Source organism: Lygodium microphyllum, chromosome 3 (assembly GCF_053477565.2).
Source record: "Lygodium microphyllum isolate KBCC chromosome 3, Lygodium_microphyllum_v1.1.10, whole genome shotgun sequence".
In the NCBI taxonomy this organism is placed as follows: Eukaryota; Viridiplantae; Streptophyta; class Polypodiopsida; order Schizaeales; family Lygodiaceae; genus Lygodium; species Lygodium microphyllum.
In genome coordinates, this window is record NC_141137.1 from 62,574,101 (window position 1) to 62,593,372 (window position 19,272).

General features: G+C 40.3%; 1 protein-coding gene across 1 annotated transcript; it reads right to left on the reverse strand.

Annotated features, from left to right (window-relative positions):
• Positions 1-17,153: 17,153 nt before the first annotated feature.
• On the reverse strand, positions 17,154-18,517 carry LOC148038417 (putative serine/threonine-protein kinase PBL25). Its single transcript, XM_087671672.1, has one exon. The coding sequence runs from the start codon at positions 18,429-18,431 to the stop codon at positions 17,724-17,726; it is 708 nt and encodes a 235-aa protein (XP_087527798.1). The 5' UTR covers positions 18,432-18,517; the 3' UTR covers positions 17,154-17,723.
• Positions 18,518-19,272: the final 755 nt, after the last annotated feature.

Here is a 19,272-nt window from a genome sequence, read left to right on the forward strand (position 1 = left end):
AACTTTTGCAGATGCATCATAGATGGTCAAGGTACATAAATATTTCATCTAGGTCAATTATACTCCATAGACCATCGTAGAGAATTAACTTGCATTTTCAATGGATGCATGTACACTCACATTTGAGTAATTAAGTCATGCCTTTTGAGTTGCATAAATGTACTGGAAGGGATTTCTAGGACCTTGCATCGCATTGACAACGTAGGGGAGACTTGCATTGGGACTTGCATGGCATCATGAATAGCTTCAATTGCACCACATAATGGGGTATGCATCTAAAAAGGTAGATTAGGATGCACACGTGAATTGTTGAGCTCATTTGAAAGGAGTAGTTTGGTAAATAAGGTCCTGACCGATAATCATAGCCAGACCCACTTATGACCCTAGGCGAAAAACCCTGGAACATTCCATGGGAGTGCCGGGCGGTGACGCTTAGATTCATTTCTCGATGGACCGCTAAAACGTGCTTAGATAGCCAATAGGCGGACACGTTACAGTTGGTATCAGAGCTGAACCAATGAATAGAACAATCTAGACAGGATTAAATTAGGGAGAGTGAAGCAATGTTTTCACTAGGAAATAACTCTTCTCCTTTTTTCCTTTCACTCCACTTGTGGACTGTTGTCACTTCAAGACTTATGAGGCATGGAGCAGGTTCGTCGTATTTCACATCATGTTCAAGATGGCTATGAAATCTTCAAGTTATCGCTGACGATTTGACATGATGAGGATCGTGGATCAACTTTACAACCCTTCACCATTGTATGTGGAAAGGCATTGGACTTGGAGCATGGGATAGCCAACCGACTTGCCTATCTTTAAAACAATCGGAAGAGGCTAAAATGGTTGGAGGACTTGAAGGTCATCAAGTTATTTATCTTCCATGAGGCCCGTGTAAATTCCATCCTACACATCAAATCATGGCAAGTAGAATAGAATCACTACATCTATGACAAAGTGGTCAAAGTCTTGCTAGCTAGCAGAATTAAAGTAATGGGATGAAACAAACGTCATGGCTATCAAAAACGGGGACTTCCCGAACTTCCCATGACTTATCACTTCCTGTGAATCCATTCTCCCAATCCATATTACTATTCTGTCCCTGTAGCTGAATCCAATAAGGAATTATTAACTTGGCAATGATGTATCTATTGGAAAAAATCATCCCAGCCAATGTGTATCTATTCCGAAATAATTGTACTCGAGGCTTATGCTTCTTTATGTATAAATAAGAATTTTATGTTCGTTTGGAATTGTTGTATAGTATCAATGAAAAATAGTTTGCGCATTGATTCAGGATGTGTAGAGAAATGTAAATGTCATCTTAACATGAAGGTTTTAATGCAAAACCAGATACAACCCCAAGCGCAGAACCAGAGTCTTGTATCCATGCTAAGCCCAGTGGAGGCACAAGAGAAGAAGTTTCTCCTCAAACAGATTAAACCACCACAATTTGACGAAAAGGGGAAGACTGTTGAAGCTGATGCTGAAGTATGGATTGAATCCATGGAAGATTACTTCAGCACAGCAAGAAAAGCACCTGTGAACCAGGCCATGATTACCAAGCTCAAACTTACCAGAGAAGCCAGGCTCTAGTGGAAGCAATGGTGTAAGGACCAAGCACTCTCCGAAAGCACAATAACCTGGGACAAGCTAAAGGAAACCGTGCAGGGAAGATACATGCCACCTACATACTGAATGAGTTCTTCAAATTGAAACAATTAGGCCTAACATTGGAGATGTACTACTAGAGATTTGTCTCCTTGTTGAAATATGCTCCGACCATGAGCATTCCGCAATAAGTTTCAAAGTTCTCTGATGGGCTAAACCCACCATTGAACACTTAGTTGGAATTAATGCATCCTACAGATTTGCAAGATGCATTGATAAGAGCGGGACCTATTGCCCAAGAAGTCCAACCCAAGCCCAGGAATAATAGACCATGGTCTTACAAGGACCAGAATCTAGGAATGCTGAAAGCTCAATTCAAGAGGGCTTAAGGACAAAGTCAAGGCCAACGAAAGAAGCCAAGGGAAAATGCAATCAGTGACTTTGTCCCCACTTAAAGAAGTGATCAAAGCATGCGATGTTTCCACTGTGATGAACTTGGACACTTCAAAAGGGAATGCCCCAAATTTGGTGAAGAGCATCACCAAGGAAGATTCAGTGGCCAAGCTAGAGCTACCTGTGGCCGCGGTCGTGCAACAATGGGAAGGGCAAAAACTTCCAATATCTCCACCAAGGGAATCAATGAAGAAGAAGACCCGTCCATGGAAGCTAAGATTGAGAAGGCATCCGTTCATGCCACTCTCCACAAAAAGGGGCCAAACCGCCAATTCTTAGTGATCCAAACACCATCAGATTACCGAGGTAAGAAATTCAAAACCTTGATTGACTGTGGTAGCACTCATTCCTTCATTTCACCAGCTTGTACAAAAAGGTTAGGAATAGCCAATGTAGCTGCACCTACCCTACTTTTTGAACTAGCAAATGGGCGAGAAATCACTTGCACTAGATAAACTGCTAAGGTGGAAATCCTACTAAAAAATAAGCCCACATATGTTAAACTCAGGGTAATGAGTCTAGGAGTTCATGAGTGCCTACTCGGGATGGATTGGCTAATCCCCAATGATGCTTACATTCATTGTGAAAAGGGACAAGTCTCATTTCGTAATCCTAAAGGTGAGCAGGTGACAACATAGGAAGAATCAGGTAAACCAAAGATCCAGCTAGCTAAGGCAACACAAATAGTTCAAGGGATAAGGAAAGGATTACCCGTCTATCTGATCAAGCTAAACAAACCAGAACAAGTAGAGGACACCAATGAAGAACCATCTTGGCTAAAAGAGTATGTGGATGTGTTTCCAGAATAATTGACTGAATTACCACCAGCAAGGGACGTGGATCATGAGATTAAGCTAACAGTAAGAGCTACACCAGTTGCAAAAAGGCCCTACATGATGCTATTGAATTAAAGGAACAACTCAAACAGCTATTGGACCAAGGGTACATACGGCCCAATAGTTCTCCTTGGGGAGCTCGAATCCTATTCCAAAAGAAGAAGGATGGTACACTTCGCCTTTGCATTGATTATAGAGGCCTGAACCAAGTAACCATAAAAAATAAATATCCTATCCCAAGCATAGACAAGTTACTTGATCGATTGTAGGGAGCAAAAATCTTCTCCAAGATCTACTTAAGGTCAGGATACTACCAGATTCACGTCAAAGAAGAAGATATTCCTAAGACGGAATTCAATAAAAGATATGGTCATTTCGAATTCACAGTAATGTCTTTCGGATTGAATAATGCCCCTGCCATCTTTAACAGGCTAATGCGGGATATTTTTGGACCATATCTTGATGATTTTATGCTTGTTTTCTTTTATGATACCTTGGTTTATTCCAAGGAAGAGGGGGACCATGAATCCCAAGTTTGCATCATCCTTGAAACCATGAGAACTCATAAGCTTTATGCTAAGAAGAAAAAGTGTGCCTTCCTCAAGAGGTAGATTGAATACCTTGGATTTATTGTGTCAAGTGAGGGGATCTTTATAGATCCTACAAAAGTCAAGGATGTCCAAGAGTGGCCTCCATCAACTACTGTTAAAGAAGTGCATAGCTTTCTTGGATTAACAGGTTGGTACAGGATCTTCATTAAGGACTACGCCTTAATTGCAGCCCCCCTTACAAATTTGCTGAAGAAGTAGGTTGCCATAGCATGGACGCCCACTAAAAAATCAAGTTTTGATCAACTCAAGCATAGCTTAGTGACATCGCCGATTCTAAAGCTCCTTGACTTGAGTAAGGAATTTGAAGTTGTCACGGATGTCAGTTCACTTGCACTAGGCTGTGCACTAATGCAAGGAGGTCACCCTATAGCATATTATTCGAGGAAGCTAAAAACCCACGAAAGGAATTATGCTAACTATGACCTGGAGCTATTAGCAATTATTCATGCTCTCAAGCTTTGGCGACACTATTTGCATGGCAACAAGTTCTCTTTGGTCACAGACCATAAGAGCCTTAAAATGAATATTCACCCAGACCGACCTCAATATGAGGCAACGACATTGGATTGAAGTTCTACAAGAATATGATTTTGAGATCAAATATCGACCTAGCAAGGAGAATGTAGTTGTTGATGCCTTAAGTCGCAAAGCATTCCTCAACTCTCTTATTATGGAGGAACCCTCGATGGCAGAATAATTGGCAACTATGGTATCAATACCTAGTGACCCTATCCTTGAACTAGCAAAGGAGGAAGCTAGCCATGACCCAGAATATCCAAAGATGATGAAGGAGATCTTGGGGAAGGACCAAAACCCCAAACTTAAGGCCAAATATCAAGAATTTTCTGTCAATGAGGGACTTGTCTACTTTAGGACAAGATTATGCATATCCTCAAATAGAAAACTCAAACAGAGAATACTTTGGGAAGCACATGATTCCCCCTTTTCAGGCCATCTTGGAAGAGCTACCATTGGGAAAGGCCTAAGGGAGATGTACTCAAATATGTCATCGAATGTTTGTCTTGCCAGTGCATTAAAGCAGAACATGTCAAGATGCCTGGGAAGTTGCATCCTCTTGACATTCCCTAGATGAAGTGGGAATTTATTAGCATGGACTTTGTTGTTGGATTACCTTCAGTCCAAGGAGGATACAACTCATATATGGTTATAGTAGACATGCTCACTAAGGTTGCACACCTCATTCCAATCAAGACAAACTATAAAGCTTCAGACATTGCCAGGTTATTCATCAAGGAAATATTCAGACTCCATGGGTTATCGAGAAGGATCATTAGTGATCGTGATTCCCTCTTCACATCTCACTTTTGGAGAGGGATATTCGAGGCCATTGGGACTCAACTCTATTTCAGTACAGCCTATCACCCTCAAAATGTTGGCCAAACAAAGAGGGTCAATCAGGTCATTGAAGATACCCTTAGGGCATATTGCTATCGCGAACCCAAGAAACGGATCCAATATCTATAATTGGTAGAGTTCGCCTATAATGCTTCTTACCAGCAAAGCATTCAAATGACACATTTTCAAGCATTGTATGGGCATGATTGCTGTACTCCATTGAACTTTTCAGATCCTACCTTGAGGGTAGAAGCTTCCAAAAAAATGCTTGAGGAGATGGAGGAGTAGGTCAAGGGCATCAGATAAGACATTAGAGCTGCCAAGGATAGGCAGAAAGCCTATGTAGATCTAAATAGATAGGAGCGACTCTTCAAAGAAGGTGATATGGCCTTTATTTGAGTACGCCCCAAGAAGAGCTCCTTATCACTAGAAGAATTTAAGAAACTAAGTCCAAGGTATTGCGGACCCTACAGGATCCTCAAGCGTCTAGGGCCCAATGCCTACAAACTCTAACTCCCTGAGAACGTAAAGGTTCACAACGACATTACCCCCCTTTTCGATTTCCGTCATCGTCGATGTCATTTCCCCCCCATTTATTCACTAAATAAAAATGAATAATTGTTTCTTTTCTAACCCTTCCTCCCCCCTGTCATCGCCATCGATCTGAGGTTGAGGGGGCCGTATTGATGATAACGAAGGGGAGGGGACGAATTCGAAAATAATGAAGGGGAAAGTAGAGGTGACTTGTAGTCGACGGGGGTAGAGGAGGAGATCACAATCAGTGATGCGGCAGTAGAGGAGGCCAACAATATTAATAAGAACCCCCTCCCCCCCCCCGCCCCAATCTTTACCCACTTGACCCTTATAAAACCCCCTCCCTGAGAGGGCGAATGGAAAAAAAATTTTCCTCTCTTCCTTCCTCCCTACCTATTTCCCTTCCTTCCTTGTAAATCGCCCCCTTCGCTACCAGTATACACTACTCGTCCCTTTTCCTTGCGGCCATCCTGTGAGAAAGAGAATAGAGGGAGAGATAGTGAAGGAGAGGAAGAGAGAGAGAGGGAGAGAGTAAGAGAGAGAGGGAGAAGAGGCTCAAGAACCAACCCCTTCCTTGGGCAAAGGCTTGAGTACTATCTTTCCCCCATCGCGAGCCTCATAACCTCTCCATCGATTGCCTCAAATTGACAAGGAGTCCGCGAAAGGCAAGACAAGGCGTAGTAACTCTGGCACCAAGAAGTCCTTCGAAGGAAGCAAAGGCCGCCTCCAACTCCACAATGGCCCCAAAGCGTAAGCTCTCCCAGAAGACTGGAAAAACCGTGACTACGGGGGAAGGGTTGAAAAAAGATGCCACTATCAACACGAATGGTTTATTAGTTAGAAACGCTAACTTGACTCTCCAAAACCAGGTACCGCTACAATTTTAGAAACTGAAATCGAATATTCAAGCATAAGCATTATTAGAAATAAAGTCATGCCTTGCATCGGGTATTTTGCATATTTTGAAAGGTAGCCAAAAAGGGATTTAATAATCATGTATTGTCGAAAATAAAATGGGTATCTACGGGTGTGGTGAAAACAAGTCAAGAATCTAATTTCCGTAGATGCATCATAGATGGTCAAGGTACATAAATATTCAGTCTAGGTCAATTATACTCCATAGACCATCGTAGAGAATTAACTTGCATTTTCAATGGATGCATGTACACTTGCATTTTAGTAATTAAGTCATGCCTTTTGAGTTGCATAAATGTATTGGAAGGGATTTCCACGAATAGGGACCTTGCATCGCATTGACAATGTAGGGGAGACTTGCATGGCATCATGAATAGCTTCAATTGCACCACATAATGGGGTATACATTTAAAAAGGTAGATTATGATATGGACGTGAATTGTTGAGCTCGTTTGAAAGGAATAGTTTGGTAAATAAGGTCCTGACTGATAAGCGAAGCCAAGGTTTAGCTCGAGCCACCTAGGATTCTAGGCAAAAAACCCTAGAACATTCCATGGGAGTGCCAAGCGGCAATGCTTAGATTCATTTCTCAATGGACCACTAAAACGTGCTTAGATAGCCAATAGGCAGGTACATTATATTACCCGTTTGGAGTATCTTCCACCCCTTGACTATAAGTATTTTGATTCTTGTGATCGTTGTTTTTATAGCAAGTAGACTCATAATTCAAATAGAAGTTCGACATTACCCACACGGGTGAGCCTTTGGCTCTTGTTCATTCTAATGTTTATGGATTTATGCCTTGTAAGTTGTTAGGTGGTGCGAAGTATTTTGTTACTTTCATAGATGATTACTCTCATAAGAATTGGGTATACTCCATAAAGCAAAAATCAAAAGTTTCAACTAAATTTCAAGAATGGTTGCTTTTATTGAGAACCAGTCTAGGTATAGACTAAAATACCTACTACAATCTAATAATAGGGGTGAGTATGCATCTAAAGTCTTGGAGTAGTTTTGTGATGAGAGGAGTACTAGGTGTCAATTGACTCTCACTCCATACATCCCACCCCAAAATGATATAATTGAGCTTACGAATAGGATGATTTAGGAGCCGGTTTGTAGTATGCTTAGCCAAGTAGGCTTATCGTAGCACTTTTTGGTTGAGGTTATTATAAGTATTGTTTTACATTTGATTAATCAATCCCTATGCACTACTCTTGACTATCAGGTTGTAGAGGAGGTATGGTCTAAGAAGACTGCCATCATATGCTCATTTGCATGTCTTTGGTTGTGAGGATTTTTGTCATGTTCCCAAGGATAAGCATAATAGGCTAGATCCTAAGTCTGTGAAATACATCTTTCTTGGTTATGGGGATGCAGGTAAGATGGGCCATCACCTATGGGATCCACAAGCTCGGAAGGTCATTCATAGCCACAATAGTGTTTTCCATGAGAGGAGAATATATATAGGCAGCCTGAGCATGTCATTGAGGTATGTAGGGTAATCTTTTAGGAGAAGCCTCATGTTACTGTACAATCAACTAGGTAGCCTACATCAATTGATGCTCTAGTGGCCCAAAACTATGATATTAGGCAAGAGGTACATGCTGCACAACCTATTTGGCAGTAGTCTACTAGACATAGATGTCAGCCTAGTCAGTTTGCACCCTCTACGGATTATGTTATGGTGACAGATGTTGGTGAGTCTCTTACCTACTATGATGAGCCCATGCACAGATGTAGTAGTCACTCTTGGGAGACGACCATGTAGTTAGAGTATGTCTCACTGCAAAAAAATTATATGTGATATTTGATTCCTTTGCCTATTGAAAAATGTGCTTTACCATGCAAGTGGGTGTACAAGTTGAAAAGTATCCATAGATGCCTTAAGCTAGCCTATAAGGCCAAATTGATTGCTACGGATTTTAAGTAAGAGTATGATGTTGACTTTGATGAAGTGTTCTCTCCCATCATCAAGATAACTACCCTATGATTAGTTTTGGCTTTGATTGCATAGTTCGATCTATACCTCTATCAGATGGATGCCAAGATAACATTCTTCCATGAAGACTTGCATAATGAGATTTATATGCAATAGTCTAAGGGCTTTGAAAAAAAGGCAGGGAATACCTAGTGTGCAGTTGAGAAAGAGCATTTATGGCCTTAAACAAGCACCTAGGAAGAAATAGTACCACAAGTTTTATACTTTTATGCACTTAGAGGAATATAGTCACAGTGATATGGATCCATGTTTATATACAAAGAAGGCCCATGATGGCAACCTTATGATTTTGGTACTCTATGTGAATGATATAATGATTATTGTTGGAAGTGCTCATGATGAGATAGATGCCTTAGGTCAGCTTAAGAAGAGCTTTGAGATCAAGGACATAGGATATGCCTCGCATGTACTTGGGATGCACATCATGCAGGATTGCTCTAAGGGGCTCCTTTACTTCTCACTAAAGGAGTATATGCAAAAGGTCATTGAGAGGTTTCATATATAGGATGTTAAGCCTATTACATATCCTTTACCTTCTCATGTGAATGTTAGTTAGACTGATTGTTTGCAGTCTGATGAGTAGCAAGCCGAGATAGCCAAGATCCATTATGCATCAGTAGTAGTGGGCATCTACAATAGGAGTTGTGGCATGCTATATGCATACACCTGGCAGGCAGAATTAGGATGCCATGATGAAGAGTATTATAAGGTACCTTAAGGGTGCTACAAATATTTGCATATGTTATGGTGGCTAGAATACAAGAGTCATGCAATGCACATACTTTGATTATGCAAGACATGTAGACAATAAGAAGTCCACCTTTGGCTATGTCTTCACCTTTGCTGGAGGTGATGTTTCTTAGGTGAAAATTCTTTCCTTTCATCGACTGAAAAACACTCTTTTATGCAAATGCTAATGAAATATGGAAAAGATTTTGCATTTCAGCCAAGTGAAATAGGTTGTGTGGATCCAAATATTGTGGCTCCTATGGTCATTTTTACGGTCCCACATGTGTCTTGGAACCTCAAGCCTATTCTTGTTCCAAGGGCGCATTTGCCTAAATTATTGGAACTTCTAAATGAGAAGATCAGAATGAAGATTTTAGAACCTTCTTTAGCACCTTACTCAAACCGATGGTTTACCATGCCCAATACAAATGGATCTTTATGATTCATTCAAGATCTATAGCTTGTTAATCGTGTCACAATCCGAAATGTTGGTTTGGGTCCAATTGTTGACGAATTTGCTGAAGCTTTTGTAGGTAGAGAAATTTATTCTATGGGCAACCTATATTCAGGATATGACCAATTTCAGCTTTCATTAGAAAGCCGAGACATTACCACAATGAAGACACCTCTTGGATTGATCCGCATGTGCACTCTACCACAAGGTGCAACAAACTTCGTAGCCCATATGATGAATGCCATGCACAAAGTCTTAAGGGACTTTATTCCACAACTTACTCTTCCATTTCTTGATGATGTACCTATCAAGGGATGTGAAGTCAATGAAAAGAATGAGGAGCTTGATGAAGATGGTTGCAGAACATTTGTAGTTAACCATATTTATGATTGTGACAGGATTTTAACAAGGCTAGAAGAGGTACATCTTACCCTTTCTGGAGCTAAGTCGATTTTTGGAGTAGAAGAAGTCCTAGTGGTCATCTATGTGGCCCCATATGGATACAAGCCTTTGACAATCAAGATAGATGCCATCAGTAGAATGCAAGAAAAATGCACAAATGTCTTAGAAGTAAGAAGATTTCTTGGCGCAAGTGTATTCTATCTCATATGGATACCACATTTTGCTCATGTAGCTGAAAATCTTTATCAATTATTAAGAAAAGGCCAAAGGTTCTCTTGGGGCAATGAATATACTCTTACTATGCGTAAATTAAAGAAGCTTTTAATTTCAGTCCCCACTCTCAAAAGGGCTGATTATTCAAATGGTCAACCCATCATTCTTACTGTGGATACAAATCCCATTGGGATAGGATGGGCTGTTGGCCAAGAGGATCTTGAAGGTAATAGGTATGCAATTCGTTTTGGAGCAAAAGTTCTCAATGAACGTCAAAGAAGGTATGCACAAGTAAAAAGGGAATTGTGGGGAGTTGTAACAGCATTAAAGTATGATCGTGAATACTTTATAGGTGCTTTTGTAGTGGTAAAAACTGATTGTCTTCCACTCTTGGGCATGATTGCCAACAGCTCTACACCCAACATTGCTATGCTAAGATGGATTTCATAAATTAAATCTCTCAACCCCGAATTAAAGCATATTGCAGGAAAGGCGAATCCAGTTGCTAACATGCTATCACGTGCAAGATATGACAATGAAGAAGATCTGATGGAAGAAGATGAAGCTAAATAAGCTATACTTGTTGAATTTCATTCCATGGCTGTTGAAAATACATTTTCAGTTACTGCATATACTAGTCGAAAGCTGAACACAACAGGGTGGTCGAAAGTTGACCAATAGGGCTGAAGATCGACCGATATTTGAGCACAATGAAGAAGAAGGAGACTTGGAATGATGAGGAGTTCAAGCATATCAAGAGGAAAGCTTATGGCTTTTTTCTTAAAGAAGGACATCTATGGAAGCATGCAAAGAAGAAGAAAGGAGCGCATGTTCGAGTTTTAGGTAACAAAAAATTGCAACAACAGGTAAAGGAAGGAATTTCATGAAAGCCTGTGGGCTATACATAGAGGCATATGGGGAACCTTTAGTAAAGTCAAAGAAAAATATTGGTGGCAAAACATGTATCAGGACATAGCACATTTTGTTGAAACCTGTTATGTGTATTAGATGTATTCTATGGTCAAGCATCGAGATGGGTTACAACCGACTTATCCCTTGTCTATACATTATAGATGGCTTGCAAGAGAGGATCTAACCAATCATGTTGAAGGCAAAGTCTTAACGACCAAGAACACTCAAGTTCGTTATATTTTGCTTGAAGATGTGTTTTGCAGATATGGTTGTGTGGGTAAAGTAACTGCTGATGAGGCACGCAACTTCTTTGCTCAATCGGGTATCAAGTTGGATTTGACATCAGCCTACAATCCTGAAGGCAATGGAAAGAGTGAGAGAGGTCATCAACCTATTCTCAAAGCTCTAGCAAAAGATCTAAGAATGGCCTAAAATGCTACCTTTTGCATTATGGGCTGACCAGACTACTCACAGTGCAGTGACTGGCTATATGCTAGCTGAACTTATACATGGACAACAACCAATTATGCCGATTGAAGAATCTATTCTCACATGGAGTCTTCTACCTTGGGAGGAAGGCATCCGTAGAGAAAAGTTGCTGACTTTTCGCATATGGCAGCTAGAAATAAGGCCTAAAGATGTTCAAGCAGCTATTGAGAAGCTAAAGACAACAAGACTAAAGAACAAAGGAAGATTTGATAAGCGACATCGACTTCGGCCAAGAGCAATTCAAGAAAGTGATTGGGTGCTTGTCTATGATAGCAGCCTAGACAATCAATACAGTGCTTCTAGGAAGATGGTAAAGTATTGGTTTGGCCCATATGTGGTAAAGGTCGTTCATGACAATGCCACATATTCATTGGCTGATTTGGATGGAACAAGCATGAAGATACTCGTAGCTGGAAAAAGAATTAAGCTCTTCAAATGAAGAGAAAGTTCAATATATGAGTTAGAAGACTTGGATATAATTCAAGAGCATGAAGACAAAGAGGAAGAAGAAGAGGCAGAAGATGAAGACATTGACATGGCAGAAGATACTTCTTTTGACACTACAAATCTGCAAGACTTTGGCACATGCCCGAGGATGTGCAGGTTAGGAGGGGGTGGATGTCGTGCCGCTACGTGCACATTGTGTAAAAAAATCTAGAGTGTGGCTTCCTTTTAGATTTAGAGAGCCAATGCCACTTTAGGCATTAGTGTTAGTGTCCATGGTTCAAAATATTAGTTTTTTTTACGACTAGTTTTGGCCAATTTTTGATATTCTACATATTATCTCATGTAAAAATCCATAAAACTATAGACAACTTCTAGATTAGGATGACATGTAAAAGAAAGTATGTAGCTTTCAACCAATTTGAGAGGATTTTATGTAAAAATAGAGATTGACGAAATCGCGTGATGCGCGATCGCTGTTTTCAGGCAGTGAAGAACACTCCGAAGGGGGAGATAAAGAAGGAGTGATCTGGCAGAATTTTGGCCAAGTGTGCTGGTATTTTAACCCCCTTTTAGAGCAATGGATGCATCAGATTAGTTTTTAGGTTTTAGCTTCATTAGCATACATGTCATGATACCTATACCATATTGTTGGCATAGAGGAATGTATTATTTTATACACGTTTTTGTCTATTAGAGTTATATCTTCTCATAATGCTGAAAGAAACTACCAGGCTTCATCTCTGTTAGTATTCTTCTTTATTTTCTATTTCTTTTTTGGAAGTATTATTCTACGTCTTCAATTTCTTCGAGCCCCTTCTCTTCCTTTTACTCCTCTCCCTGAATTTACCTTCACCCTGCTGTCTCTTATCTTCAAGAACTTGGCTTGAAACCTTCAACCCTTCTCTTATCTCTACCATCTCCGGAGTCTAAGCTCTTGAACCCCCATACATTCTTCTCTTGTCAAACCCTTGTGGTGACCTTTAATCCTACGCACTGTGATAGCACGTAGTTTGGTGAAGGGATGGGCCAAATATCCAATTAGTTCTCTACTTCCCTATAAGTCATCGACTACGAAGAAGCCATGGCCATGGGCTTAAAGCTTTTAATTAAAGCTTAATAGCTTTAATCTCTTAAAGGCCATTTCTATCGTGATAAGTCAATCAATTAGCGAGGAAGGCAAGGAAGTAAAAAGAATGATGATCTCGTGTGCGAGATGACTGGGCAGAAGGTAGATCTTGGCCAGACTGTAAAGGACACAGCCTTCAAAAGTGCAATTTCAACTCGTATTGTCAAGTAAGCGTCTCATCTCATTTAACAAAAATAAACTGTGTGACATGAATATTTTCTCAGTTTAGAATTTTTATAAAATGTCTTAAGACTTGAGTCTCTATGCTAAATGGTTGTTAGTATTTATGTAGGTCTGATTCTATTTTTTAAAAATAAAAAACAACTAAAAATGCTTTAAAATGGCATAGATGAATTTTTATAAAATTTTTAGTCACATAATTATGAGTCATAATATTCTTTTGTTAAGACTATAATGTTAAAAGTTTATTGAATTTTTTTGATAATATTTGGAGATCATTTAACATGTTGGAAAATTCAAAAAATATCATTTTAAAGTAAAAATTTCAATTTTCATTTAAAAAATTCATGTTTTGCATAAATAAAAATTATGATATTTCTATGGAAAAGCTGAAAGTCAAATTTCTAATGCTTTAGTAAATTTCCTAGAAATTAAGAAAAACCAATTTAATGTTATTCTTGTTAAAGAAAATATCCATATAAACATGGTGTTTTTGATTTGATATAATTAAGAGTATACGCGGTGTGTTAATTTATGACATGAGAAAAAGAAAAATGTAAGGGTACTTTATGATAGTTGCTAAGTTAGAAAATAACTATAATCCTTAACCGAATTATAAACAACATAAAATTAGTAATTTATTTATATGATGGCATGAGGGGACGTCTTAGCATTTATATTAAACTTTTACAAGTTATTCATTTAAAAAATTGCTTGGATGAATGTTAAGATAAAAAATGGAGGGCTACTAGGATAATTGATAATTAAGGAGAGATATGGGGGTTTAAAATAAACAATGTATGCGTACACATAAGAGTGTAAAGAGAACTTGTTTTTATCTTGATGATTAATGTTTAGTAATGAAGAGGAAAGAAGAATGTCTACTGATTAATAATTAATAAAAGAAATTTATTATAAAAAGGCACATAATAGATAATTTAAAAAGAATTTAAATGGAGATATGTAGATAGATTCATTGGGTCTATGCCCTGAAATCAATTCCCTTAGAGATAAAAATCTTAGGCTTAGTATCTTAGTGTCCAGTGTAGAGACCTAGCCGTGAAGATTTAAGAGACGAAGTGCAAGATTAAGCAAGCTTATTGAGTTCTAGACATTAGATTAGTTGGACTACTACTAATAAGTGTCGTAAGTATCAAGGAAGGCTAGAATAAATCATAGGAATTAGTTATCAATATCACCTATTTAGTGCAACAACTCGCACGAGTTGGTTTGGCAACCTGGTTAAAAGTGATTTGGTCTTTGGCTAGTCAAGTATCCATATCTACAAACACAACTATATGAGAAACACCAATTAGGAAAGGGGGACGTAGACAAGGCGAGGGGGAAGATTTCAAAACCTTGAGGTGCACCCTCACATTGTGGGGGTCCTTAATGGTTTGGGGTTGGGTGGACCCACACAACACGAGCGGGGTGGAGTCCAAAATCTCGAGGCCCCCCCTTCGCGTTGTGTGGGCCCTTGGTGGTTTGGGATGGGCATGGGGAAAAATAGCACAATGCGAGAGGGGTTCAAATCTCAAGACTGCCCCTTGTGTTGTGTTAGTTTTGCTACTTGTTTTGCGATGGGGGGACCACACAATGCATGGGGGGTTTCAAAATCTTGAGGCCCTCCTCTTACCTTATGCTAGTCCTTTTTTTGGGACGAGGGGACCACACGGTGCAAGGGGTGGCCCTCGAGTTTTTGAAACCCCCCTCATATTCTATGGTTCCAACAAACGAGGGAGGGGGACAGGGGGTGCAAGCTACTAAAGCAAAACAATAGAGGTCCAAAAGAGAGTGCAATGGGGATTGCACCACTTTAGGACGATAGAGAGCGAGAATAGACATTCGATCAAGCAACATGAGCCAAGGGGAGGGAGGGAGGGAGAGAGAGTAGAGTGGTAGAGAGGGAGCGAGTGAGTACAAAAATAGGGGGGAAAATCTGCTTCTAGCTTAGCTCTTTATAGCTTCAGGTATTGCACATGTGGCGATTACATGTGCATTCACTACGACATGTGTATACAAGGAGCCTCTTGACACATGGTGCCTCACTCATTTGTTCACATGCAAAGGGACCATGGTGGCGGACACATGGCATGCGCTTTTAATTTTGACATGTGGGTGCATGTTCTCGCTGACATGTCATTGAGTGATTTTGCTCACTAAGAAACACAAGAGACGTGATCTTCTAGAAGTGAGGCGAGAAGTGATTTTCTCTTTCTAAGGTCTAAGATAACACAAGCTTTTGTGAGAAGTCAATCTTAAGGTTGAGGCCCAAGGCAATCTAATGAACTCCCCTTATCTATGGCTCAAGGTGGTTGCATAGACCATAAGTTAAGAGTAGAGTTTAAAAGGCTGCTTTTCTTAAAATAAACATGGTGAATCCATTTGTAAGATATATCATGATAGAATTCTGATCTCTAAAAATGGCCCACATGGGTTATTGGAAACAAAGAGATGTACAACTTTTGTGTTGGACATTTTTCCATCCGAGCAATGCACAGAGAGATATTTTGAAATTGGCGTTGTAGAGCAGGTCTTGGAACAACCACATCCTGCATGAAGATCAATCTTTCCAATGTTGGCACTCAAGTCTCTCTCCAAGAAGAGAAGCTCTTGAAGCCTATAGAAGAGGAGGCTCTCCTTGGGTGTGGGAGAGGTGAAGGAAGCATCACTTTGTATGCATCCAAGAGGAGAAGAGAAGGTGTTGCAGAAGCTTTGCTGAAATCAAGTTCCAAGAGGAGAAGGGAAGGTGCAAGTGCTGCAGAAGCCTTGCTAAAATCAAGCTCCAAGAGGAGAGCCCTACACATATTGTGTAGGAGAGAAGGAGAGACTCAAGAAGAATCAAAACGTGCCAACTTCCAAGTTGTGCAAGTGTTAGCTGGTTGTATACCATGCAAGGAACTATGATCTTGTTCCCAAGATCTACAAGTTAAGAATTGGTTTATGTGTAATAGAGGAGCTTGCTCCATGTCAATAATATAACTCCACAAGTGGAGGGACTGGCCCATCTTCTAGTTCCTAGTGTGTTATCAATCTCTCTCTCTCTCTCTCTCTCTCTCTTTACATCTTTTCTCTCATATGTTCTCTCTCTGTGCCAGCATAATATTCACCATATATCTTTTAAGTATATAAGAAAGTCGAGCATGTATCTCGTATCTTATAACATCGTCCTTTTAATGCTTTTGAGGTACGTGGTTGGGCCCTAAGGTTTGGTTTTCATAGGTGCTTTCACTATTTCTACTATTCTACTTGATGAAGTACTAATCTAAATCCAATCCTACATGACAGTTGTAGGGTGTTAAGCCTACCAAAATATATATCACACACACACACACACACACACACACACACACACACACACACACACACACACACACACATACACACACGACCACATATTCCATAATGATGAGCCTTTTTGCTACCCAAAACAAATTAGAGAGGAGAGATGCATTAAATGTGCAAGAAGAGGTGCACATGTAGTGCAATAATGCACACACACACACACACACACACACCCACACACACACACACACACACACACACACACACATAGATCAATTCAATACATATTTCGCTCTCTCTCTCCGAAGATTCAATTGTTTTCATAAGTAGGTCTGAGGGGAGAGAGCACATATGTGAACATTGTACATGTGAAGAGCATCTCTCTCTCTCTACACATGCATATGTGTGAGTATATCACAACAATGGGCACATTGCTAAGGTAGTTAGGCCAGTACCGAAGAGCACACTCATGCATGTATATGCATTGAAAAATGCACATGTGAATTCATTAATGCATATAGACACAAGTATGAGAAATATAGACACAATCATGTGCTCAATAATAGTATTCATGACTAATTACATGCTTGCATGTGAATTGTCTCAATGATAAGCTCTTGAGATTGGTGAAATTTTACAATTTGGACAAAGGGTGCATTGTTTGTTGTGCCCAAAGCATGCTCTGTCTTCTTTTTGTTAGCAAAGGGAGACAAATGTGTGACTCCCCTATGCTCACAATAAATGCAAAGCGATTGAGATAGAGCCTTGTGAGCTTTTCAAGCTCACAAACCACGCAAGACTCATTTAGCAGGCCTAGCTGGCCCAGCCAGCTAGTTGTAGCATATGCAGATACACTAAAATATAGTGTTTTGTTAGCCTGAACCATGTGCTTTTTCCTTTCATAAACATTTGCAAGCTCGTTGCCTAGATTCCCACTTTTCACCTATCACTTACGTAATAGGAGAACTAGTATAGAAAGGGACATGCAAGGCCTTACTGAAAAATCCACCCCCATTCACATTCTCTAGTTGATCAGCTCTTCATACATAGAAACATCACCATGATATGGTTCAGAGGAGGTTTGGGACAAAACTAAGGTGCGAAAAGAGATGGCCTGAGGGCTTGTCTATGGATGAGATAGGCTTATAACGATGGGGCCCGGAACAGATTATCTGCCAGAAACATCCGTCGACTGCGAGCAATTATGCCAGTCGAACGTGCTGGATTGAAGGAGGAAAACGTCATCGTCATCATCTTTGACTGCATCATCAGCCTTCCTGACATGATCAATATCTCCATGGCAAGGTCCATCATCTTCAACAGCAGCAGCTGCTGCTAAGAACTGAAGCTGAGTGTCGCGCAGGCATATTCGAGCGATCTCCACCATGGAGGGGCGCAAGCGGGGCTGGTCATGGAGGCAGGAGTGGGCGAGCTCCATGGCGGCATGGACAAAGGAGGGGGGGACGAAGCCGCGGAGGCGGGGGTCAAGGACGGCACAGGCAGCTGCAGCGTCATGGATATAAGTTGCAAGAGCTGGCCGAATATGATGGTCAATGGAGATGGCGGTCTCGTGCAGAAGCTGCTCATGATGGGGATGCAGCAGATGATGGCCATTAGTTATAACATGGTTATACTTACGATAATACACGTCCCTCGCCCAGGAGGTGAGAAGCTCCGAGTCGGAGGTGATGGCCTTGCGGCCGGTGACGAGCTCCAGGAGGAGGACGCCGAAGCTGTACACGTCGCTCTTCTCGGAGGTCACGTTGGTTTGGAGGTAGTGCGGGTCCAGGTATCCCATCGAGCCCTTCACCACCGTCATGGTGGACGTCCACTGTGTCGCGTCCTCCACCACCCGGCCCACCTTGGAGATGCCCATGTCCGCCACCCGCGCCTGCAGCCTCCCCGTCAGCAGCACGTTTGCCGACTTCACGTCCCTGTGCAGCACCGGTGGGCACGCCCCGTGGTGCAGATATAAGGAACTTTGAACACTATCCCATATAGTAAAAAAAGAGAAATTTTCTAGATACTTCTCAAAGTATCTAGAAAAAGTCTCAACTAGTAAAAGTGGAACACTTTACAAGTTAGTGATATAGTAAAACATTTCTATATAGAAAATTTTTAAAATTCTAGTTGATGATGTAGTAAATTATTCCTAGATGAGAAAACTAGTTGGAATCATAGATATAGTAAAATTTTCCTATATAAGAAAACTAATCGGAACCATTTATACAACAAAATATTCTTGTATAGAATTAACCATTTGAACAAAACTATAATACAAGTTAATTAGTAGAATAAAAATGATAATTTTTACTCATATATGGGAAAAAAAATCCAACTCACAGATAGGCAAGTACTACCAGTCAAGGATAGACAAGGTTGCCCAAAATGTTTTTATTGAAATAATTCTGATCAAGTCAAAAAATAATCCACAAAATTCAAGTCACATTAGGGTTGTTTAGAATATTGCAATTTCTAAAGCAAAAGAAGCCACACTTGGAGAATTGTTGAGAAACCTATAAACAAGTGGTTGGTAAAAGCACATCACTTGTACTCTCAAGATTCCTCTCAAATGGCAAATAGATTAGCAACTATTATACAATTAACAATCTAGAATCACAATCAATTTTTCGTCATTTAATACAAAAATCTCTTACTCATTTGGCTTGATGGCATATTGATTCACGCCAAGACTTGGAATGAGAATCTTCAAGCGC